The 10,486-nt window shown below is 42.6% G+C and overlaps 1 protein-coding gene across 1 annotated transcript; it reads right to left on the bottom strand.

Moving 5' to 3' along the window:
* Positions 1 to 471: 471 nt before the first annotated feature.
* Positions 472 to 9,988, bottom strand: grhl3 (grainyhead-like transcription factor 3). The gene is made up of 15 exons (XM_005925674.3): positions 9,826 to 9,988; positions 8,083 to 8,251; positions 7,905 to 7,963; positions 6,805 to 7,069; positions 6,451 to 6,690; positions 5,660 to 5,771; positions 5,439 to 5,533; positions 4,774 to 4,932; positions 4,609 to 4,678; positions 4,379 to 4,500; positions 3,487 to 3,512; positions 3,282 to 3,367; positions 3,090 to 3,175; positions 2,814 to 2,878; positions 472 to 1,489 (listed from the first exon to the last, which is right to left on the bottom strand). The coding sequence occupies exons 1-15, from the start codon at positions 9,840 to 9,842 to the stop codon at positions 1,372 to 1,374; spliced, it is 1,689 nt and encodes a 562-aa protein (XP_005925736.1). The 5' UTR covers positions 9,843 to 9,988; the 3' UTR covers positions 472 to 1,371.
* Positions 9,989 to 10,486: the final 498 nt, after the last annotated feature.

The following is a 10,486-nucleotide window of genomic DNA, read 5'->3' as shown; positions in this document are numbered from 1 at the left end:
GAGGCAATTAGACAGTACTTCATTTTTTTACAGGACCGCATAGTCTTGTGAAAACGTTGTTTTTCAATGCTTTTTCACTTTTATTGACACCTCTCACAATGTCTCATGCAAATATACTATTTTCTGCACATTTGGTCTGTTGGAGTCTGAATAACACACACACACACACACACACACACACACACACACACACACACACACACACACACACACACACACACCTATTTAAAATTTATGCTTTCAGAATATGAGAGGACCAATCTCAGGCACAGATCAGTTTCATGCTTTTGTTTGATGTGTAGAGAGAGCAATCAGCTCTTTTTGAATTTTCCAATATGCACTTAATCTCCTAGGCTAATTGTAATTATTCACACCTCCTCTACACAAGTGGTATCTTTTGTTTTTCCCACTGCTAATTTATCTCTTTTTTATTTCAGTCAGAGCTGTAAAAACAGAAACAGACCCCAAACCTCTTATGCATTTTCTTTATTTTCATACAAAAGGGCCAATGCTTGACCAATATAACCTGATTGTAAAATTATGAAATAACGCAGGGATACATGCACGCTTTGAAATGATGCATAATGTATAAAGAAACAAACAAGTTTTTACACATGCATATACATGCACACAGTGAAAGTCCTCTGGCTGGGTTGAGGGTGTTTTTGAAGTGTTTCCAGAAAAAAAAAATTTGTGATATCACCATACAGTCAGGAAATGTCCACAATTTAGGGGCTAAATGATGACCAATACTAACTCATGTGTGGTTTTAAGGGTGGAAATGTCTGACTTTAGGTTCTGAATGCAACCCAGTGTTGGGTGATCTCGGTTGTGAAACTAACAGGAACCTAGAGGAGGATACTTTTGGCAGTAAAAAAAAATAGTGACAGCAGACTGAGAGTAAGAAAAAAACGCACCATTGTGTTTTTATAGAAGAAATGATGAGTACATCGCAAGCAGCTAGAATAGTAACCTATAAAAATGCTTAAAAAATGCTGTGCACAAATCATGCACGGAGCTCTTTCAATAAAAATGAAATACATAGCAGTTTATGGAAACTGGTATTCTATATGTACACAGATAGCTCATACAACACTGTCTTCTTAAAACCTATTTACATTAAATACATAAAGGGCCGCTGAGCATTATTGCTCTGACGTTAACACAATCACAAGAACGGGGAAGAAGAATGATATGTACAACATTTTAGGCAGAAGTAAAAAACTGGGGTGCTGCTTTCACTTCAGTTTTCTTCTCGCTTTTTGGAAGTCCACATCCTACATTCTGTCTGCTCAGGCAGTGCTTCAAGAAATTGATCAAACTGGCATCTTTATTTCTTCATCCTTCAGCAGAGTGGGTGGCTGATTCTTCTCATACTTCAACAAGGGTAACCTGGAACTGACCGTTGCCCAACTCGGAAACCTCGATGAGGAATGCCGACTGGTTGGTGTAGTGTTGGATGATGTTGTCATCCATGTTGACAAAGATCCTGTTGGGGAGACAAACAAAAAGACAGGGTTACACCGGGGACTGTGGAGAAACAAGGTGCAAAACCATTAACCTATTTCGAGAAAATCATATTCGTCTCTAAAACTGCGGTGTTCAAACAGCCTAATAATGTGTTCAGTGTACTCAACCTTTCACCCTGGTCTGACACAAACAGGTTGCCAGGGTTAAAGACAACATGTCTTTTGTTTGGCAGAAGATCTCAAGTGAAAGACATAGAGGCGGTATATCTCCTGCATCAGTAGGAGTTAAAAATCAGGTCACCCTGTTCTTCCACCTCCTCCTCCTCTGCAGCACTAACACTAGCCTTTAAGGCTGTAATGACTGAACTAACCACTGGCCCATGCATTCTGCCTGCAGGGACAGGATTGATTGAAGACAAGAGCAATAGACAGGGAGGGAACTGCAGGGAGAATGTAACCCAACCTGTTAGTTTAGCTGCTCCCCCTGCAGTGATTGCTTCCAGCAAGCAGCAGGAAAATTACCCAAAGGTGTTTCAGCTACTGACAGTAAGTCTCAAAAAGAAAAAGCACAGACTATCAACAGTTTGTCAGCCACATAGAAATTCTGCTAATTATTCTTTCGCGGCTAGTTGTAAACCCTTCCTATCTAAAATAACAAGCATCCGTATTCATCGTGGAAAAAGCGCAGCTACCTGTATGACCTTTCGCCATTGAGCTGAAAGACGCGTGACAATTGTAAACCTGACAGACAGCCTTCAGCTAGCGAGTGGAAACATCCAAAGCCTTTATCATATCAGGAATTTCGTCTTTCAATGCCGCTTTCTGATGTTCCAAAGAGATAATGTTATGAAAACATAAATAAGTACAGCCATTGCCAGTGACTCAACAGCAGGACTTAAAAAAATCTTTTCATCTTCTTTCAGTCATATAGTTGTCCTTTAGAAGAGCTGCAATTAAAACATTCCAGGGCCGAGCCAACTAACCTACCCGCCCGGTTTGTCAACAAGCGCTTCCTTAAGGGAAGATAAGATTAAAACAACAAAATAAGCCCAAAATCAATGCAAATCATGGCGACAGGTGCACTTGGTGAGACTAACTAGTCTATCCATCTGTCTGCAACACAGGAGCCTGTCTGAGATATCACAGGGTGAGAGGTAGGGTATCAGCAACCTCGGAAAGTTTGGAGGGCCAAGACAACCATTCACTTTCACAGCTATGGTTAATTCCTCAAAAAATGTTTGGATTGGAAAAGAAAGCTTCTTAGTGCCACCAATGATCTCAGTTGTTTTTGGTAATTTGTAAAATCACAGTGCAATAGTCATAACAAAAGAACAGGACGCTCACCCTCTCCTGCATTTTTTGTAGATTTTCCCGATGGTTTCTTTTTGCAGGCCGTACTTTTCTGAAATCTGAGGAAAGTAAAGGAACGAGAAGACTGTTAGCATGATCTGATGAAAGAAATATGATATTCACTTTTGGCAAAAAGATATGGTACAAATGTTCCAGTGAATACAGAAGTAAACAGGTGAAGGTGCTTTTGATCCCCACCTCAGGAAACTCAAGTCAGAGGACTCTGGAATGTGTTTTTGTGTGTCTTTAAAGCAATCATGTGATACTTACAGCTTCTCGCAAGCCCGACAGCGTTGGCGAGTTGAGCATGAGGGCATCAAACACCTCTTCAGAGTTTGTCCTCACGTACAGAAGAACTAATATAAACCAAGAAAAAACATTTTTTAGCACCAAAGAGGACACTTTTTTTCAATTTTGATTTAACTTAGATTTTTTTTATGAGACTTGCATGTTTCTATCTACCTCTCTGTGCATCTTCTTTGCGAGCTTGTTTGTTGGTTGGGGAGCTCGTCTGCTCTCTGTCTGGATACAGCCTCTTCAGAGAACTCCTGGAAGCGCAAACATTTGCATTAGACAAAAGCGGCCACTTAGCTTCTGTTTGAAAATGCTGACTGTGATGGCTAAATGTTATGTTTTTTTGTGCGTGTGTGTGCGTAACTATGCTTACCTTTCCGCTTCGTCCATGGGAGTGGCCTATAGAGACAGGGAAACCGAGAGGAGACCAGAGATCTGATTAGACGCTTCTCTACTGATAAAGGCATTGCCTAATGTCCCACCTTCCCAGAGCTGTCTATGCTTAACACTTTAAAAGAAAAGGAATGTTATCATCATTTTAGTGCTGCATTTCCCATAACCTCTAACGGAGCAGCGGAAGTGTGGACACTGATAGAGAGACACTGATAGCACCATCCTACGCTTAATCATACTGTTAAATCAAAGATATTTTCTGCTTTAGCTATGCAATACAAAACTGTGATGCGTCACATTGTTAAGCAATTTTGCAACTTCCTGCTCTTTATTTTTCTTTTGTGTTAGCCACTGAAAATCAGGACTAGCTTTATAATGGACCTAACAGCAATGACATCTAACCCATGAACCCTCTTATTATTGATCCGAACATATTGCATGCTCCTCTAGGCTTCCTGGCGTGGGAAAAATGTCCTGTCTGAACAGCACTCTCACCACACTACTAATGCAAGTGTATCTGAGTAGAAGAAACAGAGGATATGAGGGTGTCTTGCCGCATAAAAGGTGTGAGTGCTGTCTCACCAGGTGCGTGCATGCATGTGTTTCTGTGAAAGCGCTCATAGCTTAATCTCGGTGTCAGCAGCTGTAGCTGCTTGTACTTGTGTCTGGTTTCGACTCCAATTAGCTCATCGGATCTCAGGCCTGTATTTCACCTCACTTTCTCTGGCACCACTATCCCCCACCCTCCCACTTTTCCCACCGCATACTTTCCCACAGTTTTTTTTTTTCTCCCCTGCCTTGCTCGTGCCTGCCCTATTGCCTGCAAGGATATGGATGGGTGGGGGTAGCACTGTTGTTAAATGAGGACCTACCATGCGCTGTAAGCTGGACAGGTGTGTCTCTGGAATAAAGAGAACTGGCTGGGTGATGTGGTCATCCAGGGTCTGGAAGAAGGTGCACTCGTTGCCTATGGAGCTACTTACTAAAGATTTAGCTGCAAACAAAGGAGGACAATGAGGGATGTTAGGTTGGACTTTCACAGATAGCATATTAAAAAAGGTCCTATAAAGGTTGTGCTGCCATTTCCAGTGCTAACTGTTACCATCATTAGTGTTCTTTCCTCGCCTCTTGGATCTCTTCCTCTCCTCGTCTCTCATCTTCCTCTCTGCACCCTGACGACACACAGTTACACCATTAGATAAGTCATTCTGACTCAATTAACGCATGTTTGCTCGTATAAGAAGATGAATGGAATAAAGCGAGTTACCTTATCACAGAAAATCTTGACCTGGAGAGCAGCTCTGTGTATCATTTGGCCGTTTCCTGAGCTTAAGTCGTAAGTGTCGATCTGAAGGTTCAGGGGCAGGCCTTTCACTCCTTTCTGAGAGGAGAAGTCTGTGCTCAGGGAATTGATCCCAATGTACACCTGGAGGAAAAGAGAAATGATTATTATATGTATACATCACTATGGTGTCGGGCAGCTTTTACTGATGTTTTTCATTTGTTGCTCATGTGTCCCAGTAGGATCATAATGACATGTTTCGTAGACAGATTTCTTTTTTTCTGGCCTTTACACATTCTCCCTGTGATCATATATACTAGAGACAGTTCCCTGCCTTCCTGCTCCGTGCCGTTTGCAGTAGGTTCGCCCCACCCCAGCGCCTTTGGTGCCACAGAGAAGCTCGCATAAGCTGTCGTGTCTTTAGCCGGTTGTTGTGACAAGAGCCTTAGGGCCAAACACATTTCTGGGATTCCTCCACTCCCACCACAGCCACTCCTTTTCTCCTTCACCTACCTGTTCTACCTTTCCACTATTTTCCTCTAAAACTTCCACCTGTTCTTTTATTTTCATAGAACTGGCCTTACAGTCAGTAAGTCTGTGCATTCTTGTGTGATAGTGATGTGGGTGCATCTTTGTGCCGATCTGTTTACCTTGGCCTCCTCGCTGGGGTTCCACACAAAAGAGAGAGCATTGAAGGCCACTTCTTCAACATTGCTAATGCCGCTGAACACTTCCTTGTAGTCCGCTGTTAAAAAACAAAGAGAAACAGTTTTTTAACAGCGGTATGAAAGGCACAACAGAAAGCGGAGTATTTTTTTGGTAACTTTTGTAGGTGTTGTGCACGGTGACTTTCCATGTGCAAAGAACATACCGATGTCAATGACCCTCTGCTTGACAGTTGGCTGGCGTCCGTGCCAGTGATTCCAGAAGCGCAGCTGCATTTCTGGGCTCTTGTCATTCTCAAACACGGCCATCACCACTGTCTGAAGTGGAGAAAGGAAGGTGACAAAAAGAGCAGGAAAATTAGATTCATTTGTTTAGCTGGTACGTATTTCTTTACACCTGCACGCATATCTAAGAATTCTCCTTCATCGCGCGTCATCCATCACTCCAAATCCTTCCTTTCTCCCAAATTGTCACCAGTTATTTGTGTTGAGCTAGCATGTGTTTGTGTGTATTCTTATCCTCCGATTTGTATGACAAAGAAAACGGCTGTAAACCGCACCACACCTTCCACTCTCCTTGTCCACTCCTTTTTTGCTTTCTGTTCTGCTTGTGTCACATCAGACAAATGTAGCTGAGGTGAGCTGTACTGCGCTCTGGCCTCATTGCCCTGAGGTAGGAATAAATTATAAAGGGCAGGATGCTGTCATTTTAAATGCACCAACCTGGTGTGCAGGGTGTCAGCAGGGTATTAGTCATTAAAGGAACTGTCTCCAAGGGAGGGACAGATATTTGGGAAGGGTTGCCTTGTTGGCACGCAAAGAATTTAGGTGTTATTTGGCTTGATGGAAAAAACAAAATGCCCGAAGGGAAGGATGTAACTATAGTCATCCTTTTTTTTTTAACGTAAGACACACACAGAAAACAAAACAAATCTTGGAGAATAACTTAGAACAAAAGCAGTCCTTGCTTTCCTGATGATGTGTCACGATGGCTCACCTTGACTTTGGTGGCAGTAATGCAGGTGCTGTTTTCCACCCCATGGAGAGTGATGGGGTAGAATTGTCCCTTGTTCAAATACACCATGGGGAGCTCGCTGGGCTTGTGAGAAGAAGCTGCAGGAGACCCAAGAGAAAACTGGAACTCACTCCTGGATCTCTCAGATGGGGAACTGGTGTAGGAGCGGGAGTAGACTGGGCTGGAATGGTTTTCAGGGAAGGGGTCGCTGTAGGGAAGATTCTGATAACCACACAGAGATATATGGATTAGTGAAGGAAAAAAAGAAACAGCACAAAGCTTTTAAAACTATATGGGAGACAGGGCTTTAACTTTAAATTATGGTACTAAGTTTACCTCAGTGCTGGGGTCAGGGAAAGCGGTGTTCTCTGGCCACTTTTGCAGCAATTCAAAAAAGTTGCTGAGCTCCTGTTTGTCATAAGTATTTTCCACCACACTGGTCAGCGAGGTGTATGTTTCTGGGGTGGCAGGAACGGAAATCTGCGGGATCTGCTTAGATCCCAAAACGTTGCTGGGCTGGATGGGAAGGTTCTCAGAGAGAATCTTCATGGCGATAGCGGACGTGTCCAGTGGAGAAATCTCATTGGTCTGGTGCAGATTCCTGGCAGGATGGGGAAGTTGGGGGGAAAAAAGATTAGCTATAACAGAAAATCCACCTTGTTGATGTCATCATGACTCAGGTAACAACACATCAAGGAAACAAACATAGTTGAAGTGACTGGCTATTGTATGCCCTTAACCGTTACAGAAGCTTAAAGGCTGCCAGAGTAAACGTACAACGGTCAGTAAAAGCACCTCTTGCGTCTCAACACACACACTGCTACTGCAAACTTGTAGAAAGGCCCGGTTTGACTCTGGGCCGGGAACTGTTTGTCTCTTAATCCAGTTTTTTTCCCCTCTTCTCTGTGTTTGAGTTTCTCGGATAAAAATGTTTGAGCGAACAACACTGAGCCCCAACAATGGCCTTTCTCACATACCTAACAAGGAGTAGGAATATAAAGACCAAAATGAGAAAAAACAACTACCTGTCCTCCTGTTGTGAAACTCTTTAAGAAAGGCAGAGAGGATGATCAAGGAAGGGTAGATGAATGGAAGAGCTTGAGAGGAAGACAACAATCCCTCTGACTGTGTTTGACTAGAGGATTACCCACTCATCAGTTTACGGCCTCCTAAAGCCCTGCCTTTCTCTTTCTGTATTATTACTCGAATAACTTCAGTTCAGTGACAACTGATTGAGTATCTGAGTCATGCTACCTGTCACAGAAATGACAAAAAAAATGGACTGAAATAACTATTTAAAGCTGTGCAGTGAAGAGTGACATGACTATGACTATGAATGACTATAGATACATGGAAACAATGTCAGAGGCATGACTGGTTTGTGAAGCGTGAGTGAAAGTGTGTGTGTGGGAGCAGCTGCAGAAACTCTGTCTTACCTCTCTGGTACTTTGCACACGTTGCCTGTGCGGCTGCAGGCAGCGTTCACTTTTGGGCTCTGGAAAAATAGGAAAAAGGGGGAAATGCGATAAGTGTCAGGAAATTAAAATGAATCTTTAGGTTTACTCAAGATGAACTACTTTGGTTTAACACAACTAGTGCTTATACATTATTTACCTTGCACTGTTCATAAAACATCGAGAGGGCTGTTAGCTCTTCGGGCAATCTGGATTTTGAGGGGTTCGGCTCAGTTATGGAGTTATCCAGATAAGACCAGGAGTCCATGGCGTAGTTTGAGTAATTGTTATAGCTGAAGTTCTCGCTCTGAAAGACCAGTCCCAGAGTCCTACAACAGGCCAGAAAGGGTTTAGATTAGCAGGGTGACTTTCAAATTAAAATATACACTGAAACAACTTTAAATATCAAACTATAACTATTTAGTTTTAAAGTCCTAATTAATAGCAGACCCACTATGTTTCCGATCGCTTAGCCATCAGGATTTGACATTTACCATGGCCCTGGAGCACTGCACATACTTGTCCTGTAGCCTGTAGGGTTTCGATTGCAAAACCACCGTGCTGAGTAACATCTCTCAGACGTAGCGGTGTCAAAAAGGCTTAAAAAGCCAGGGGCCACCCATAAACATGCACACACACACACACACACACACGCATAGAGTTTTTTGGTTTCCAGTGTTGTGAAAGAAAGAGAAACTACATTTGTGAGTCCTATATAAACTCTCATATTTGCTCAGATCTTAAAAGAGATGACAAGATTTTCTTGCTCAGTAAACAGAAACCCACAGCTGTCACAGAGGTGAGCTCTGGTTTTTCATTTCACTTGGAAACACACACACACACACACACACACACACACACACACACACACAAAGAGCCTGGGGTTCTGGGGATTGTATTTGTTTGTAGAGACTCACATCGACACTGAATTGTTAACATCAGAACTACTAGGATAAGCCCCCTTTGGAGTTTGTCTTAAACGGCTAATGAACAAATAGCTGCAGTGTAACCTAGATAAACAGTTAATCAAATGTGATGACATGAGGCAAAGACCACAGGTGTGAACAGCCGCAACAGAACTAACGCTTAGGGAGAAATCCCACGACTTCTCACACGCATTAATGGACGACTGCTGATTAATGCAATTCAGCCCAGTATCTGTAAAGCTTAAAATACATTACATACATATGAGCATGGAAAACTGCATACCTCAAAATCTTTGGTTGCCAGATTAGAGCCTCAGTTTATACTAGTGTCCTTTTAAATTTTAGCTATGCCACAAATCCTTAAGCAAAGCCGGTACACCTGTTCAGAGGTGCACCTGCCTCACACTCAGCAGCAGCCTCCCAAAACAACAAACACAAGTTATTCTCTGCGCGTATTTCCCCCAAAACAAGCCGACACGCTGGTTTAACCTTTGTTATAGGGGGGGGGGGGGGGGGGGGGGGGGGTGTCTTCCGTGTCTTGGGTTTCACCATTATGTAATTCAATGCAACGCATGCTGTCATTACCCCTTGTCTCCAACACCTCAAGAAGAGGTTCTTATTTTCTGCGCTCCTTTTGTGCTCTGTGGCCCCCTAGGTTAGTGACAGCGCAAGTAAAAGCAGACCCACTACAGCAAAAAACGCCAACTTTGTGTGTGCCTATCACAGCTTGTGTGTGTGATAAATTTATCCATATCATTTTCTCCTGAAAAACGCTCCCTTTCACATGGGGTACCATTGACAAAGAAGAACGGGGGATTCCAGGCTGGAATCTTAAATAACCCATTCACTGTGTTATACCAAGTCCAAACTAAAAATGTTTTTGTCTTGTGGAAAGACAAAAAAATACATAATGGGAAAAAAAACTTGCAGTTACAATAGCTAAAAAACACCTAAAACAAAACCCTTGAAGAACTTACTCAGTCTCTTTGGTCATGTCTTCAGTCCAAGTCAGCTTGAATAGGCTCCTTTAATCTCCACTCTTCAGTTTTCGTAGGGGATTCTCTTCTTCTTCAGTCTAACAGGGAAGAGCTGTGAAACACAGATGAGCCAAGTGTTGTGATTCTCTCTGAAGAGGACCCAGATTTATTTCATGCCCGGACAAAGTTTCCTCTCCCCTCTGATTGGCTGAGAGGTGTGGAACAGGTGTGTGATAGGACAGGTGAAGAGGGGAAGGTGTAGATCTCTTCCCAAATTGGAAAGAAACCATGACTGTGAATGTGTAAGCCCGGAGTTCACTTTGCATGACAATCCATGGCAGGAGAGCTTTGAATCTCATTAACATTTTGGATTAAAAAGAAAAGAAAAGGGGAGAGTGGTGATCCCAGAGGTGTGAAATGTTTGGTAATGACTCTGAGAAAGGCAGCAGAGGTCAGGAACTCAGCTTTAAGATGTTAATAGTTTTTCAGTATCATTGCTCACTCTCACCCCTTCATTATTATTTCACTGAAAGGTTTTGGTTTCTTTACTTTTTAAAAGCTACATTGCATTTATAAATGCGTTATTGCAGAGAGCAGAAGAATCCTGAGATTTAAAACTTCAAAAGAAATCTTTCAGTTGTTCCATTGTTTTTATAATGAT

Source organism: Haplochromis burtoni, unplaced genomic scaffold (genome assembly GCF_018398535.1).
Source record: "Haplochromis burtoni strain Fernald_Lab_line unplaced genomic scaffold, NCSU_Asbu1 Contig_86, whole genome shotgun sequence".
Taxonomy (NCBI): Eukaryota; Metazoa; Chordata; class Actinopteri; order Cichliformes; family Cichlidae; genus Haplochromis; species Haplochromis burtoni.
This window is presented reverse-complemented; position numbering and strand designations above follow the sequence as displayed.

Excerpts from the sequence above, each read along its gene's own strand:
- grhl3 (XM_005925674.3), bottom strand. Across the intron at positions 7,964-8,082 it reads TGTTTTATGAACAGTGCAAG|AGCCCAAAAGTGAACGCTGC; the intron begins GTAAATAATGTA and ends CTATTTTTCCAG. Across the intron at positions 7,070-7,904 it reads GTGTGCAAAGTACCAGAGAG|GAATCTGCACCAGACCAATG; the intron begins GTAAGACAGAGT and ends CCATCCTGCCAG.